General features: G+C 39.2%; 1 protein-coding gene across 1 annotated transcript in view; it reads right to left on the reverse strand.

Annotated features, from left to right (window-relative positions):
* Nucleotides 1–682: 682 nt before the first annotated feature.
* The window catches only part of KCNK1 (potassium two pore domain channel subfamily K member 1), a 34,318-nt gene continuing 16,258 nt past the window's right edge, over nucleotides 683–18,742 (reverse strand). Inside the window, exons 2-3 of the mRNA XM_065834641.2 lie at nucleotides 6,581–6,976; nucleotides 683–3,683 (exon numbers count right to left, since the gene is read on the reverse strand). Coding sequence (XP_065690713.1) covers nucleotides 3,424–3,683; nucleotides 6,581–6,976 — 656 coding nt within the window. The 3' untranslated portion in view covers nucleotides 683–3,423. The remainder of the gene's footprint in view (nucleotides 3,684–6,580; nucleotides 6,977–18,742) is intronic.

An 18,742-nucleotide genomic window follows, 5' to 3' on the forward strand; every position in this document is an offset into this window, starting at 1 on the left:
CTTGTGTTCACCCACACTAGGTGCAACTGGTGAACCTCTGGAAGAAACTCTTAGGGAAGAGGACATGTTGGTGAAGGGACAAACATGACTGTTGCTCAGCTCCAAGATCAAAACTCATGTGGGTTCTTCCATTTTCTTCCCCCCCCAACACACTCAATGGCCTGCCAATTCTTTCTCTTGAAATAAAAATAAAACACATTTATATTTAACAACTGAAAGACAAACAGAAGGTGGCATATGTCAGCTGTAGCGTAGGAACAAAGCTATTAATGGGATGTATGCCTGGATCAGTTGGAATCCAGGAGAGTGAGGACAGGACCCAGGCACTTCTCTTCTGCATACAAGTCATTTACTCACATTTCTAACTTCCTCTTGAATTTTTGTTTCAGCACCATTGCTTTATGATCCACGCCCTCCATTTGGCTTTACATGCACCATCTTCACAGTTTGCCTCTGTGAAAGACATGCACTTTATACTAAGGCTCATGCACGATAAACTTTCTCCTCCTGATCTAGATTCCAGATTTAACTAGTCTGATCTTGTGTGTTAGCTTCACATGAAGATGTAAAAGCTGTAGGAAATGAAAGCAGTTGTTTTCATCTGTGCTACTAATATCCTGCAATGACATTTTTTCAAGCTTCCTCAAGTATTGGAGTAGTTAGGTTATAAAGACAAGATAAATGTTATGCCACTCTCTTTTATTTGCTATAATCAATCAGCATCTGAAACAAAGCCAAACACACTTTGGAATTCTTTTTTTCTATTGGAATAATCAACACAATACTAAACTACAATTAATATCAAGGTCAGGTAATAGTCTGGCATTAATGGTCCCTTCCTTGAGCTGAGGAAGGCTAACTAAAGGATGCACAATCTTGACAAACGCAGACAGAATTTTTGCACAGTATGTGCATGCACACACACCACTAAAGAAAATACTCCCCACTTCATAGTGCAGGCAGGCAAAAGCCAGACTTTTTATTTAAGTTTAAAATAACAAATACTCACCTACATCACAGTATACTGTTTAGTTCATCGCTTCTGCTTTGAAATCTGTGCTTTCTTTTCATGTGTCTACATTTTGCAATTGTGGACACACTGCAAAATTAGCTTTGTATATTATTTAGCATCCGTGCATATCCTTTAGAGCTTAATGTTACACTGAAATTAAAAGTAGTCTTGAACTTTAAGGTACTGAAAACAATAAAATTCCACTAAAAAAAAAAATATAAATGTTTCTTGTTTTACAGTACTCTTAATTTTAGGTCAGTGTCATTTAAATGTTACAGTTTTGAATTATTCACTGTATAAAGAGAAGCCTAGGGAAAAAAAAAATCTAAAATGCCATTCTTAAGTCTGCTAAATTCTGATGATTTATATGTACAGTATATAAATATTTTTATGTATATATGTACATATATATTGGTTAACATTCATTATAAGTAGAACTGTATTAACTTAGGCAGTATAAAAATAGCCACTTCTCTGGGAACATGCAAACACAGTATGCTCTCACCTAATCTATAAAACCCAAAACAACCAAAATCTTTCACTCTGTTTTTCTATAAATATAAATTTTAATTGAAGCCTTTCAGCTGATTTAACCATAAAGTAACTTTTTTTCCAGTAAAGATATAAAATCTGTTTGATGCTAGCTATAATTAAGCTCAAACACAGTATATTTTGGGTTATTTACTTTCAAGTATTTTTTCCACGTGCGCTAAATCTAGACACACTGCGTTTTCTTTTACAGTAAAATAGTAATCAGCTCTAAACTCTAAAAGCCAAATTACAGGCAATCTGGCATGCTTGCACTGCAGGGTAAAGGCTCTCCTCTACACTATTCCTATGTGGGAGGTTGTCCTAATATGGCTATTTGTGCTCCAGATCTTTTGTTCAACGCAAAACATTGTCCAGATTCCCACATCATAGATTCTTAAGGCCAGAAGAGAGAGTACTACAACCACTTAAATCTCATCTCCTGCCCACCAAAATTCACTCTGAGGCCCCTGCGTTCAGCACAGTGACTGGTAGCTGGACTAAAACACCTCTCCTGTTACAGCCAAAGAGGTTCCAGCTTCAGAAGTTGAGCAAGATCTTGACTTTGTGACTTTTCCCAAGGGGAAAAAATTCCGGTTCCATCTGAACCAAATGTGACGTTTTTCCTTTTCCCTTGCCACATGAAAAACTGAAAAATTGTTTTGCCCTGAAACATTCCCTTCTCCCCTAAAGTGCTCTGAGTACTAGTTAGAAAAGCAAAAGACAAAGGGGCTGCATTCAAAGGTGCCACTGTTTCTGTTCCTCCACTCACCTATCAGCTCATCAGAGAGCACGAGCACACACTGGGTTGGACTGTGGAGGAAACAGCACCGAGTCCTTCTGACAAACAGATTTCAATCACCTACTAGGAGAATGCCATAAGAACTCTGCCAATCATGGCATATGCTGAATTTCAGTTCTCTTTTTCATTCTGTTCCACACAGCTAAAAATCCACTCCTACCCATTTCAGCAGACCAGAATGCAGCTGTCTCCCTTTCACAAACCCCATCTCACCCAGCACTTAAAATTGGTCTCGCTACCTCTCAGATTTTACAAAAGTATTTCCTAAAAAACCAACCAAACAAACAAAAAACAAACAAACAAAACAAACAAAATAAAACAAAACAAAAAAAAACCACCCACAAACCAAAAAACACAAAAAAAACCCCAAAACACCAAAAACACAGCATGGAAGACTCAAGGCACACTCTCTTCAGGACAACATTTTCCTTGTGATGGGGAGGATCTCTTAAGGAACTAGGTAATTTGAATGTAAATGGCATGGGCAAAAGAGGGACTGGAGCCTTGTTTTTTCATTCCTAGATTTAATATTTGCACCTGCAAGTTACTGGGTAATAGAGGGATGATCTAGATACTCCCCACCCCAGCAGATCTATAGATATTGCTCTAGAAATGTTTTCTGGACTCAGATACTTGGTGTGTTTGGATTAAATCTGATTACACTTCTGACAATCAAAAGTGCACATCCCAAGATTTGCCATCCCACCCAGTTGCAAGATGGGACATCCAACCAAATGAGTTGGATGTCACTGAAGGCCTACTCTCCTAAAGATGTTGGATGAAGTTGTTTGTGAAAGCCTTTCTCTCTTGGCACCTCTGAAAGCGGTACACCTAACTCCTTCTCCCTCAAGCAGAATGGCCTAATGTTCCCAGCCACATCCTACATCTTTTCCCTATTCCCAGGGTGGCTCCTGCATTTTTCCCAGAAGTCTTTTCTATGTCAGAAGTGATGAATCCTTGCTAAAGTAGCACAGTCTTCCAGCTTTTATATTTTCAGAAAAAAAAAAATAAAAATGAGGCATTCTATTTCTTACAGTAAGTAGCGTAAATGCACCAAAATAATGGTATGGATACCCCTGTATTAATTGTTTAGAGAGCTGTCATTGGAAGTTGGGGACTGGGAAGTCACAAAAGGCTCGTTTGCCTTCTGATCGTCCTTCATGGAGGCTGCTTGGTCTGAGATAGAAGAGAAGGAGAGCTGGTCATGTTCCATTATATGCACTTGGTCCTCTTCCTTGTCCTTCTTCACATAAAACAACTTCCTAAACTTTTTGAGTTCGTGGAGTTCACAGAAAGTCTCGAGAACCACCAACATTGCGACAAGGCCCAGCAACAGATAACCTGGGTAGAAAACCAAACAAAACAGTGTTTCAATTATTAGCAAATTAAGTGCGGCTGAAACAGTTTTAACCCTGTAACTTTTCCCACCCTGTCATGTCTGAAGAGTATGTTAATTTTCTGCATGACCCAGTTCCAGAGCTCTGTAACCCACTTTGGACTGTCAAATCCTTTTTGTCCTTTTTATTCTGCACTCAACAAGACCCCACACAATCAAAAAAAGTAATGCTAGTGGCTTTAATTCTGTTACAATTGTACAAGAGAAAAATATGTAAAGGCATTACATGAAACAGGATACTACAATTTACCACATGCATGCTCCTCTACTTACTTAAAACCTTCGTAACAGCTCTTCAAAATATTTTTCCTTTAATATTCCAACATGTTATAACAGAAGTAAAAATATGGCAGCTAGTTATAGTTGTTGTTTGTACCAGTTTAGCAGTACAAATCACTTATAATTCATGAAAACTTTTGAATTACTTTTCTTTAAAATTATGAAAATATCTCCAACACTCTGAAATGAGTGGAAAAACAAAGCAACTAGAAATGTGTACAAAACCAATAAAATGAAAAATTACTGTAAAATTACTGCTGATATTTTAAAAAACATGACAAAGTTGCTATATCTGGTGACACTTTGCAGATTATTTGCCATGTTTTACTAACATACATAAGTTATACAAACGTGGAAGTATTACTTAAATGGTATTACTGATGACTTTGGTGGTATACTGACCCTGATTTTTAAAGGGAATAGTCAGTGCTCATGTACAGAGACTTTTGAAAATGAAGCTTCATATGGTTAACAGTCCACTGTGCTGGGTTTTTTTGTTGTTTGGTTTGTTTTTTTTTCCTCTCCAAATACATGCATTTAGAATTTGAGGGAAGGTGCTAAAATGAGCATTTTTTAATCTCGGTGTTTCACTACATCCCGGCCACTGATCATTAATTACAGTTTAATGAGGAGCATGACTATTTGAATATTTCATCATTTCAATGAGGAAATCAAGCAGAAGCTAAGTGTGTAATTATTAGTACAAAATGCTCATCCAAAGGCTGAACATTACATGTGTTGAAAGATCAACACAGATTAAGTATTATAACATACATATGGTCACTATTCTGTTACCTAAAGGCATAAATATTTCACCTATAGTTACAGATTATTCACTGGCAATAACAATTTATTTTTCCTTCCAGGAGCACCATTAAATCAATACCGCAATACCAACTACAGATCTAAATCAGCGCTACAGCTACAATTCATTATTTTCTTTTAAGCTTTATCTCATGACACCAAATCAGAGCTACGCATCAATACAAGGAAGAAGTGACAAAGCTATGCCAATTAAAAGGCATCTATAAATCTGCACTGAGAATTTTGTAATTATCTCTGAAATTCAGTTCAACTGATCATCATTTGATTTAGAACAAGACTTGTGTTCTCCTAAAAATTCTTGAAAAGCATGTAGCACTTATTAAACATTTTCTTATGTAGAACTCCAAAACTTTTCTAGAAGAAAATTAGGTTCAGCAAAAGAAAACATTCTATACATCTTGTTTGGCTCTTTGAATTGTTCGCATGAAAGGAAAAGAATAATTTAAAAGTTAGGACCTTAAAAAGTGTTGAAATTAAACATTATAAGGTTACAACACTGCCTAAAAGCTACTTTTTCCTTTTAGTATTTCCTGTAATTTATTTCCTAAGTGTTGTAAGGTTTCAAAAAGGATAATCTGAGCCATTATGTTTTCTTCTGATATTGAGGTTTGAGAATGGCTAGAAGTTTTACGAGGCCTTTACAAGGCATGACTTTTTCCATTCACTTCATCATTTGGCTTCCCCCGGTCAACTCTGCAGGGTAATAATTAAAAGCTACTACTGGCAAGATAAACACAATGGGTAGAGGGGGAAATCTCCTGCAATGACACCAGGTCTGGCAGGAGAAACAAATAAAATGTTCTGTTGGCTGCTTCAAGGAATGAACATTCAAGGCCCAATCGTTCTTCAGGTAAAACACAAATCCAAGTTAATGGACACCTCACCTACATTATGATTGTTGGGTCATGCACAGGAGCAGAGACAAACATGTACCAGCCTAAGAAATGGGCCTGACAGGAAAGGTTTGGTTTGGCCATTCAGATCTTTTAACCAGTGCGTCTGATGACCCAGGACTGCACAGACTTGAAGCTGTATCAGAAACTGGGATACTTCAAAACACTGTCACTGGAGAATACTGCCCTCAGTATACATTCACCCAGAGTGCCAACACAAAGATAATTTTCTTAGCTCTACTTTGATCGAATCACTGATCACTGTGCCTCTCTTCTGTGTTAAACACAACAAAACTATTTTAGATTTAACATTCATGGTCTTGCTTTGCCATCATCTCAATCTACTTGTCTCTCTTTGACAGCTGGTACGTACCAGTGCCAGCTTCAACTACCTCTGTTACAACAGAGGTCAGAAACTTCACTGTTCTGCCTCATTTCCCATTGCTCCTCGATTCCTCTCTGTACACCTGTCGTCTCACCTTAGAAGATGACCTTACGTTACAGGGATCATCCCCCTGGCTCTGTGATGCACTGAAATCTTAGCCTAAGACGCTCTTAACCATTTTCATTACAGTAATGTGAGTATTTTTTTCTACTGTTAATAAGACAGTAAGTGGCTATGGTTTGGCACAATGGAATTCTGGTTTTAGCTGTTTTCGCTCTTAACTAAGTAGACCGACCTTATTTAAAGGTTTTCTCTTTGCACAACTACCTGCAATGCCCAGTTTTCTAGCTGACAGCTCAGAGAATGATCAGCATCCACAGAATGGAGAGGGAAAGTCTGATTATTACTTTTTTTTAATATACAAAATGCCTTTTACTTAGCTGGTTAGTTTGACACTTACATGTAATTCCAATTTTATACAGCTCTCGGAATTTTTGATTGTAGCCTTCTCCTGGCACATAGTCTCCGAGGCCAATGGTGCTCAGCGAAATGAAACAAAAGTAGAAAGATTCCAAAAAATTCCAGTCATCTTCCAGAACAGAAAATATTGCTGCAGGGATTAAGAAGAAGCACGAGACTGTAATGAACCCAAGGAGCATAGCATGGATAATTGCAACAATCTGCTTGGAGAAGCCCCAGCGAATGTGGAAATACAGTACAGGCCGCCTGGTGACATATACAATGATGCGCTGTACCACTGCTGTCAGGAAAAGCAGCGTAAAGGGGATCCCAATGACCGAGTAGATGATGCAGAAGGCCTTTCCTCCATCAGATAAAGGCACTGTGTGTCCATAACCTGGAACAAAGCAGAGGAGACACAAGTTGAGCTAAAGCTGGGAACTCATGTAGCAATTTGATTTTGGCTATATTGTGTGAGGAAAAAAAAAATCTGCTTCAATATTGCTAATTCTGAATTCTACTGTTCTTGACAAATGCTGCCTAAAGGTCTGTTTTAAGCAGGCAAACAAAGCCTAAGAACTATCAATAAGCAATATTTCAAAATCATGAACATAATTGTATAAACGCTTATTTTGGAGAAAGAAGTGGGAACTTATGCCAGGAAATCTCTGCTTTATTCTGGGTTTTCCTGCTAACCTTTTTGTTTAATTCTACAGAGTGATATAAATTCTTTCACTCACCTTGTCAAATGGAATAATCCATACTTCAGAAAAATATTCCTAGATCTACTTCATAGTAAAGCACCAAGACCTTTTGTGAAAATCATTTAAATTACATAGAAGTATTCTAATCAGCATTCCACACTATATACTTCTGTGCTTCCGGAAGGTGTTTAGTTGATAATCAAAAGAAAACTAAAAGCAGAACAAATATTTTCACAGCAAATCCTGGGATCTACTCACTGTGGCTGGATTTTTGCCTGGTCATTTACATACTGGAAGTATCAATGCTGATATGCTCGGAGTGCAGGAATGTATTCACTGTTGTACAGGCTGATCATGGCCAGCAATCTCAATTTCACAAATGTGTGCAGTTCCACTTGTACCCAGCGCAAGCAACTACGCTGCCAAAGCATACTCTGCCAGACAGCCTTGTTGTAAATGTAAATCATAGGCACAGAAAAGAACAGTAAATCCAGCATAAACCTGGAATGCTTTCTTGTGTTTGCCAACTACAAAAAAAAAAAAAAAAAAGGAGTATCTTGTTTTCATTGCAGTAAGGAAGAGGAAATATATTGAAATCTCGTTTGGGCAGTCTTTACACCAATATTAAACCAAGCAAGAGCAGACAGGCCCTAGTAATTCTGCAGCCCCACATATGCCAGCTCATTTGGGTTACATTAGTGCTGTACAGCAAGGCACTTTCCAGAGGTACTGCAACTAGCTACCTTGATGATCCCAGGCAGAAACCAGTGCATACAGTGTCATGCTGCTTCTGATCCCTGAACTGGGCTCACTCTGCACTCGCCCAGTCTGCTCAGTGCAGCACTGGACTGGCCAGACATGCTCCAAGGGGTTCTAGGAATCCCATACCTGCTTTCCCATGAAACCAGCTGCTCTGCAAGCCCTTTCAGGTTTTATATTCTACATTTATGAATTTAACAGTAGAAGCACCAGCGGAGTAAGAAAAGGAAAAGTTCATTTTATTTAAAATGCATAGAAACACTTCCAGAAAACAAAAGATAGGCAAAATGTCTTATCATTACAACAAAGTCGTAGAGAAGAAATTCATTAGATGTAGTTTCTCTGTGTTAGCTCACTTGACAGGAAACTTCAGTTGTATTTGAATTTTAATGATATTATGAATAATTTACCCAATCTCAGTCTTTCGAACCTCAGAAAATCATATTAATTAATGCCTTTTTTTCTTGCTCACCTTCTATTTGCTTTATCTGTTTTGAGATAAGAGAACCAGAACTGCACAGAGCACACCAGACACAGCTGAATCAGACTCATGAAGCTGCAGGGAAGGTTTCCCACTTTGTGTTCTACTGCATCCCTAATAATGCTGGACATTTGATTGGCATTTGTGACTGCCACTGGGCTGACACTTTCTTGGCCCTGTCTATCAGAACCCCAGGATCTTGCACCTCAGAGGTACCTGGGGATTGACCAGTGCAGATACCATCACTTTGTATGTGAAACTATGGCTGGTTTTGCTGTGTGCATCACTTAACATGTTATCCACACTCATTTTCAAGTGCCATCTTATTGCCCAGTTGCCCTGCAGATCTTCCATCACCCTTACTGACTTAAATAATTTTGTGTCTTTATTAAGTTTTGTTTCCTCCCCCTTGCAGGTCATTTATGAATATGTTGAACAGCACAAGCCCCAACACAGGCCTCCAAGGAACAACCTTTGTGACACTCCCCTACTTCAAGAACTAACCATTTTCTCCTTCTCTGTTTTCTGTCTTTTCCCTATCTCACATCCAGCCCCGGTTGGTTAGTTTTCCTGAAAGCTTTTCAGGACAGCCAATCAGCTGTAAGTTTCGAAGAAAAGAAAGATGTGTGTTTTGAGCAGATCATGTGATATCTAAAACTGATCCATGTGACAAAAACACAAAAAAAGGCAACTGCAATGCTCCACAACATCACGGTGTCTTCAATAAAGCACAACTAAAGGCGTGTTATTTAAGATGCAGATCAGACCTCATCTGGACTAATTCACTTCATTCTGTAGATCTCCACTGAAACAATTAATTCACACTGGAAGAAGAGCAGAGAAAGGTTACTGAAACCATCAGGGGAATAGAAATTATTTTATGAGAAGATAAAAGTGGTTGGCTTCCTTGGTACAGCTGAATAGAGGCTGAAAAATGATATATTATCTGCCTGTTAACGCATCAGCATACAAGTACTACCAAGGGAAAAGAAATGCTTTAGATGAAGAATAATATTGCCACACAAACAAATAGCTTTGATGTAGCATGAATAAATTTAGTCCAGAAATGAGAAAAAGGTTTTTAAGCTTCAGAGACGCGTTTTGGAGCAGCCATCCACTTTCAGTACTGGGCAAAGAACCCAGCTATGTTTAATACAGAGCCTGATGAAGAGTGGTAATTTTATGGATGCTGCAATACCATGAGGTTATACGTGACCAGCAGGAATTGAGCTTGCAGGTCTAGAAAGTTCCTTGTAAGCTGTACGATCCTAAATTTAACACATTTGCACTGTTCAATGAATCTATGCTTTCATTAATTTGAACCCAAACATCTGTATCATACATATATTAAAACAAACAACAAACAAAAAAACCCCACCAAACACACCACCAAAAACCAATCAAAAGAAACAAACAACCAACCCCTAACACTTCTGTCAGTTCATTATGCACAGAGCAGGCTGATGATGATTTAATTCTGGCTTCAGTGGGGACCCAGGCAGCAATCAGCTCATTTCTTGGTGAGGAGGGGTTCTGTTACCTCTCCAATACTTCTCTAATAATTCCTTCTGAAGGATAGACATTATCCTTCCAGGTGCTACACAGTGTGCACCCAGACTCAGAGGGAAGTGTAGAATGAGAAAGACTTTACTACAGCAAAGTTTGCAACAAGGTTATATTAAACCAGGTGCTCAGACTAGCCTGCCTGGTTAACCCCTTGGACATTTTCCCAATTCACAGAATTAGTTGAGATGCCCAAACCACATGCTACCTTCTAAGGTCTGCTCTGCCCTTCTGCTGAGGTTTAAACGTTGCTCAAGGAACAGCTGAGGGGACTGTGTATCTGCTCCTCAGCTACTAACAATTACAGGAACTATAATACTGCAGAGCAGTAGTTTCATATTGAGGAGAGAATATATCGTCCACTCAGCCAGCAGCAGTAAGAAGATGTCATCTTCCAAAACAATCCCAAGTTCCAGTATAGGTTGGGGCATGACCTATTAGAGAGCAGTGTAGGGGAAAGGGACCTGGGGGTCCTGGTGGACAACAGGATGACCATGAGCCAGCACTGTGCCCTTGTGGCCAGGAAGGCTAATGGCATCCTTGGGTGTATTACAAGGGGGGTGGTCAGTAGATCGAGAGAGGTCCTCCTTCCCCTCTACTCCACCCTGGTGAGACCCCATCTGGAATATTGTGTCCAGTTCTGGGCCCCTCAGTTCAAGAAGGACAGGGAACTGCTGGAGAGGGTCCAGCGTAGGGCAACAAAGATGATTAAGGGAGTGGAGCATCTCCCTTATGAAGAAAGGCTGAGGGAGCTGGGGCTCTTTAGTTTGGAGAAGAGGAGACTGAGGGGTGACCTTATTAATGTTTATAAATATATAAAGGGTGAGTGCCATGAGGATGGAGTCAGGCTCTTCTCAGTGGCAAACAATGATAGGACAAGGGGCAATGGGATCAAGCTGGAACACAAGAGGTTCCACTTAAATTTGAGAAAGAACTTCTTCTCAGTGAGGGTAACAGAGCACTGGAACAGGCTGCCCAGGGAGGTTGTGGAGTCTCCTTCCCTGGAGACATTCAAAGCCCGCCTGGACACATTCCTGTGCGACCTCACCTAGGCGTTCCTGCTCCAGCAGGGGGATTGGACTAGATGATCTTTTGAGGTCCCTTCCAATCCCAAACATACTGTGATACTGTGATACTGTGTGAAAAGCAACGGGTGAGTGATCAATGTCTGCTTGCTACACAGGATACAGAGTCACTGCCTGGGAATAATCGCATTGAAAAGCTTGAGCTAAAACAGTCACAATGAGGCTACGGCAAGTGAGGAGGAAAAAGATCCATATTTTTTTGCAGTATGAAATTGCTTATGTGACTTTTCCTAACAATGCCTATAATCTTAGTCATTGCTGTACAAAAGTCATTAAAAAAACCCAACACAGCCATACATTTAAAGAGAGGCAATTACAGATCCGAGGCAGGAGATAACTCCGAGTCTGCTTTCAGACACTTGCGTTCTATTGCCTTCCATCTCTGCTGCTGCACCTGTGTGTAGCTTTCTTTGTACTGTAACTTCTTCAGGGAAATTCCCTTCTATAAGCCCTCCATAAAGCGCCTACCACATGCCAGTTCAACATAAATAATAAATAACAAAACATATGCCAAGTTGCCTTCTTCAGTGGAAACTAGCATGTTCAGAAGCATTTCAATTGCTATCCTAAGGTATTCTTTTTGTTATGAAAAAAGATGCTCACAAATATGAGACTACTTACAAAGACATTTCTGTATTCTATCAAGGAGACTTGCTATGGGTGACTAGAATTAAATTGTCCATGTACCATGTCTGATACCTGTGTTACTGATTATGAAGACAGCCAAGATTTACTGAATGCTGTATTTCCATATGTATAAAGTAAATATGCGATAACAATTGCCTCTTTAAAAGCACTGACCTTTGAAAACCCAAGCCCTCAGATAACCTGCCCACACTCAGATACAAAGTGACACCAATGATAAAAGGATATTACATACAATCTCTTCTATTGTCTATTAGGCACTTAGAGGTATAATTCCTTAAAAAAAGCTCACAGAAAAAAAATGTGTGCAAGACCAGCAGGATTTGCCAAATTAAATAAGATCAATGCTCCATCTAGCTTGGTGTCTTGAGACAGATCATATTTGATTGAGATTATACAAAAAAGCAAAACCCCACAAGATGCAGACAGTTGGCTTTCAGTTCTATTCACATGGGACTTTTTTCCTTCAAAGTCATTTATTGTTTTATGACTTGGAGGACTTCTACTGCTATAAGATTATATAAATATTCAAGATGTCTTTATCTGTTCTGATGTAATTTTGAATGTCATCATAGTCGCCAAAATGCTTATGAAAAAAATAATTTAAAATGCTTACATCTTTTACATTGATCTTGGTACTGTGAGTGAGGTCAATTATGTGTTCAATAAAATACTCTTCCATTTGCTGTCTTTCAAGTTAAGTCTTCTGCTCTTATATCTTTCTAAAAAGTCTTGGTCATGACTTTTCTATACTTTTCAGTGGTTTGTAACCCTCTTGTAAGTTCTTCTTTTATTTTCTCTTCTGTCTTACCTGTGTCTAATTGTTCCTGTTAGATCACTTTGTAGAGAAATATGCAGCATTGATCATCATATTACGGGTAAGATGAATTTTCTACCTCTACTTTTAAATACCATCAGACTTGGTTTACCAGACTCTCTTGATAGCTTACAAGAATGTCCAACTCGTAACAGCCCACGTCAAACCCAGCATTGTGTATAAGCATGTCACACTGCTCTTGTGTTAGCTTGGCATCTGTTGGGACTGGGTGTTTTCTACTCTCATCCTTCTCAGATATTGCTTGGACCAACCTAAGCTGTTTTGTCTCTTCATAGTTCAGTCCCCCCTGTAGCTCACTAATTGGTGTTCTATCTGTTAAGAAACAGTCATCACTTTACAGGTCTTTCCAGACCCTGAATTGAGCATTTAGTGCCAGAGTGCAGAGGTGTCGCAATTCTGTGTTGTGATACCCCAGCCTGGACTTCCACACAGAATTTGCCAGAGGTTGCCCTGAAGAGCTCATGTTGAAATGTCATAAATGGATCTGACATCAGATGAGGCAACCAACAGGCAAACGGAGGTGCCACAGCCCTTGGGAAAGTTTCACCCAAAAAGCCTCTCCCAGGCTATGGTGATGAAGCCTGGAAGGTGTGCATGGTGGCTGCAACACTGGCTCTTTCTCTTGCCCCTCTGGTACACCCCCAGGCATCAGTTGTCCATGATTGTTCTCATGAGCTGCTCTCATGAATAGGGACCACTGTCCACAGCATTAAAGTTCACTCCCCTCCCTTCATGACTTAAACAGTCAGTGGTTTTGTGCCATCTGTCGTCTTCTGCCAGGTGCTCTTCTTCCTCTTTCCTACCTCTGGCTTTGTCAAGCCACTGCTACCTCATGTCCCCTTAGCCACAGGTGATCTGTTACACCACCACTGAGCTTCTCAGGGCTGGGAGCGGGCTATGTTCAGCACAACCAGTGTCCTCCCCGACACACCCATTCCAATGGCAGAGTCATAATACCCAACCCCAACGTGGTGGCACAACATGACAGGTGAGCTCATCTCTTTGCTGATTTAAGTCAGGTCCCTGAAGATAAGTCAGCCCTTTATGTCTGCTCATCATCTCAAAATGTCCCAATAGATGAAGTGAATCATGTGCTATGTATTAAAGTTATACAAAAATCTTTCATTCCTTCCAAGCATAAAATGACTCACCAGAATATGATGATGAAGAAGGTCAATGATAATATTTACATAATTTCTACACTGTTACTTTTATAAACCTTTGACATTTTCCACTGTGTTTAATAGTGGAATATATCCTTTTTCATAACTGGTCTATTATCTTCCATGATAAAAAGGAAACGTCAGGTGATGATAGATCCATGAGGCAAGAGAGATCCTAAGTCTCGAGCATTTTTTCTATTGCAAGAAAAAGCATAGCAGGAACCACAGTGATCAGAAACATGCCCTACAGAGTTCAAACCAACATTATGATTGAAGTAGCTGATTGGGAAGTTTATGTAAAGTACAACAGCTGACTGGGTCATAAATTTGCAGGCAATTGTCACCTACCATCCAGAACGAAAGAAATTTGAAAAAGACATGCTGTATTACACAGCATATCTACACGCACCAAGGTATCTGCTCAGAATCAAATTCTTTCAGAAAATGTATTTTGCTTTTTCTACTTCTACCGGGTGTGCACTGGGAAGGACCAGTTTTAAAGATGGCTGATAGGCAGGTAGTTAACCTGCCTTTTAGTACACCATTGAACATAAGGCTTTCTTCCCTGCAATACAGACAGAAAATTTAAAGGACTGTAAACAGACATGAAAACTTGTCCATAGCTAAAAATACGCAAAACAGTAGCATTGTGCTACTGTGAAAAGATTTTTCAGAACTCCTAGAGGTTTGGGACAGAGCAGTATCATTAAAACAAGACATTAAAACAGAGTTATATGTTAAAAAGAGGTAAAAATTAAAAGTTCCCAACAGTTTTGTTATACAAACTTGAGAACTTTGATTTCTAGCCAGGTTGAGATAAGCTACCCTACGTGGCAGAAAGGAGGATGAAAAAATGCCACTACGATGGGCACTTTTAAGCAGAAGAAATCCACTTGGATGTTGTGTTTTGTTGCCTCCTCAGGTGAACTAATGGAACTGGTTTTGGGTACATTGGAGGAGAGATGAAGAAAAGGTGCTGTAAAATGAGTTGACGAAATTATCTGGGTTTAAAAAAAAAAAAAAGGGAGGAAAGTGGGGAAGATAATAGTTCGAAACCCAGTTCATTTCACTAATCAAAGCTTACAGTGAAGTCCTCAGGAGTTTCATTGGCATAATTAGGGAGGTGATGAAGGGTGTGGCAGAAACCTCTTAAACCAGTTTTGCGACCAAAGAAAACACTCATTAGGTTCCTCATCACACAAGATCAGCAAGGGTGATTTAAACTTCTAGTTGAGGAGATATGGTGCTATTCCAGCTCCCTTCAATAATAATATATCCCTCAAACCTTACTAGAATGGAAGCAGTAAATTCAGATTTAAACAATTAAATTAACCATGAGCATTTGATCTTCTCCAAAATGACAAGTCCACCACACTGATTTGCATGTATCTACTAACAGTACACTGTGTCAGTTGCTTCTGAGACTGTCCTTTGCCGCCACCAGTTATCGAAGCCAAAGACTGTGAACTGTCCTGCCAGCTGGGTTTGGAGTTGCCTCAGAAAGAACCAGTTCATATAATAGGCTCACAATGTCACCTGCTGCACCAAGAAAGGCTGAAATGGCTTTGAACATAGTTTTATAATAAAGTTGTATGAGTAGTCTGGTTGGCTGTCAGCAAAATCCAAACCCAAGAAATCAAGCCAGTGGCATGGATATATTGGCTTCTGTGTTCAAATGCAGTTTCAAAACAATTTCTTCCAGAACAGCTGTATGTCAGAACATTTATATCTTGCAAAGCATACAAAGTCTGCCACATCTTTTCCCACACAGGAAGCAACATTTCACCTGCCCAAAGAAACCATGCTGGAAACTGCATCCAGAGATCCTGGAAAAAGGGGACGCTGAGAAATGGAACTGGGGAAAATGTCTGAATGAGGATGAGGGATACTTCCACACTGTTTATCTGAATACATTGAGATAAACAGCTTGCTTTATGGTCTTATATTTGCTATTGTTTAAAACTGCCAAAGGATTCGTGTCAGTGTCTGGCAAAACACTGATGTTCAGTTCCTGTTCTGACGAATATGATCTGGGTCAGCCTAAATAACCAGCGTGATATAGCTACATATTCAGATGTAATACATCCACATTGAGAAAGTGTGGCAAATGTTAAAAACAAATAAATAAACATACCCAAGATCTTATGCAAGGAGCAGAAAGGGTAATGATTTCCATTTCCTACTAAGTATGTTCTTAGCCCTCTGAAAAGTTATCCCCCTTTGCTGCAGTAAGCCCAATCCGAACTCTATGTGTTCTCTGGGAGTCCCGCATGAAGGGACTGCAAAAGCTCTGACTGACCAGCACACCTACACACACCTTACGGTGGAAAATGATTTCTATATAGATAAAACAAATAACTACCCATATAGAAATACACTTAAAAAATCAGTAATAACATTTTAAAATAAATTTAATAAGCATTAAGAATAAATAAATATTTAAAGCTAAACTAAAACTGGTATGAAATTATTTCACATATCCCACAATAAATGTCACTACCGTTGATACGCTTTTCAGTTATTGTATATTTATTGTATTACCAAAACAGAATAAAAATATTTCCTTGCCCTCAAAACATATAAAAATATGAGGCAACCAGCGGACACAAACAGAAAGGTAGAAAAGAACGAGATGGTACTGGGCACTGTGCAACACAACAGCATCCATATGCCATCATCACTACTTGACCTACCTGTTTAGGTATTTACATACACTCATGAGCTTCCCCTGACCCTTCTCTCCTCCAGGCTGAGCAGTCCCAGTCTCTCCCATCACTCACAGGACAGATGCTCCAGTCCCTTCAACATCTTTGTGGCCCTTCACTGTACTCGCTCCAGTAGTTCCATATCTTTTTTTGTACAGGGGAGCCCAGAACTGGGCCCAGCACTCCAGACGTGGCCTCACCAGTACTGAGTAGGGGGGAAGGATCAGCTCTCTCAACCTGCTGGCAACACTCCTAATGCAGCCCAAGATATCATTAGCCCTCTTTGCCACCGGGGTGTGTTGCTGGCATTCCTTTCACTGTAATTTATGCAAGGAAAACTGAAAGCACTTTATGTCTTTTCAAATGAGCTTAACCATCAAGATCAGAATAAATACATACATTATGTACCTATTTATTATCTTCACTATAGGAAAACTACGGTACTGTTTGTTTGTAACAAGAACTCCTGTATCTTTTTTTGCTATTTTAAGTGCACTTAAAATTTTCTAGAGCAACACATGCTGTCCCCTTCTGCAGCTTAGCAGTCCTGCAAACTCCCATGTTCCAAAAAAACTTTATAATTCCAAAATTATGGCACAGAAATCCTTACATTATTCATGTTTACCATTAACCCATTTCTATGATCTCCAAGGAATATTCATTTTCTTTCCAGCTAGGAAATGCATTAAGACAGTTGTTGCCTTTGTTCCAACCTAGCTGCCGATGCTGGAGAATTGTCTGTATGAGGAGAAGTTTCTGTACCCTGTACAATATTAAGGTTGGTGTGCACCTTTATATCTAAATGTGAGATATAGGAGGTGGGAATATTGGCATTTCTTTCCAATTCCATTTTTTTCTGTACCAATTATGCAGCATGAGGAACTGTTGTCACTTTGAATATTCAGGATAAACGTTAATAAAGCACAAATAACCTTTTGTTTCTTTCTTCAAATTCTGACATACTTTCTTATGAATTATTATAAATATTTTCTCTCATGTAGAGATGAAAATACAGACATGGCTTTTCAAACCAGGAAAAAGCCACGTTCTTGAAGACTGATAAAAATAGCTTTGCCCTGCTCCACCTGTGAGTTAGCTGCCCTTGTGAGCCACAAACAGTAATATAAAAATGCATGTTAAAAACGTTTTCCAATCAAATTTGAGTGACAAAACATAAAGCAGTACAAGTATCCTGTTGTCATTTCAATCAGCAAGAGAAAAGCTGTAGTCAGTGCAGGTGGATCCATGGAAATTACATATTTATAGATGGTAATTTTCCATTTTTAAAGTTGTCATCATTCTTTTATACTGTTCACGTCTCAGAGACAGAAGGAGAAATTACAAGATGTCATGATGAAGAAAATGGTTTTCTGTTGTTGGGCTTGTCAGCAAAACTTGTCCTTTAAAACATGAAAGTGGTTGCAACAGGAGCTGAGATCTTACTCTAAAAGTCTCATCTGAATGTAATGAAAAAAAGCAACATTTGATCATATTACTTAAAGGATGAAGTATCTGCTAATTCCTGCCCATAACCAATTATTTTGGCTACTAGAATGTAAGTATAGCAACAGGGAAAAAAAAAAAAAAACACACAACCAAAAACAACAAAACATACACACACACAAAAGTCACCTTGTTTACATTAGTATTATTACAGCACAGTAAATGTGGGTCTGGAGAGTGGAATATGTGGTAATATGGACCTAAATTCATCATTATATTTAGGGAAGCCAGGGTTTACTTCAGATTTGCTCTACTCTGTTCACAAAGACTAGATGCCCAGTAACAGCTGAGGTCTGCTTCACTGCTCTCCAGGAGTGTGTGCTTCAGGTTGTTCAATCAAAAAGAAATCTACTCTGCACACTCCAAAATTGCTCTACAAGTATTAACCAGAACTGTGAAGTGGGCTTCCACATTTCTGACGGACTCCAGATGTTTTCTAGGAAAGACTTTCACTTATAGTTTCTGAATTGCCATCATCAATCAATAATATGAACACCACCATACAAGACAATTCACACCAGATGCAAAGACTACTATAACCTGCTGGGCATACTGAATGGCTAGCAAGCAGTAACATGTTGACCACTTAGACAACTGCTGATTTAGCCAGTATTTACCCATAGTTTCTATATAATGAAGTGAAAAACATTACAACCTTATAACAGTGATGGCAGTGATGAAGTCATTCCCGTAGCAGCAGTTAAGATCCATATGGGG

Source organism: Patagioenas fasciata, chromosome 3 (assembly GCF_037038585.1).
Source record: "Patagioenas fasciata isolate bPatFas1 chromosome 3, bPatFas1.hap1, whole genome shotgun sequence".
Lineage (NCBI taxonomy): Eukaryota > Metazoa > Chordata > Aves > Columbiformes > Columbidae > Patagioenas > Patagioenas fasciata.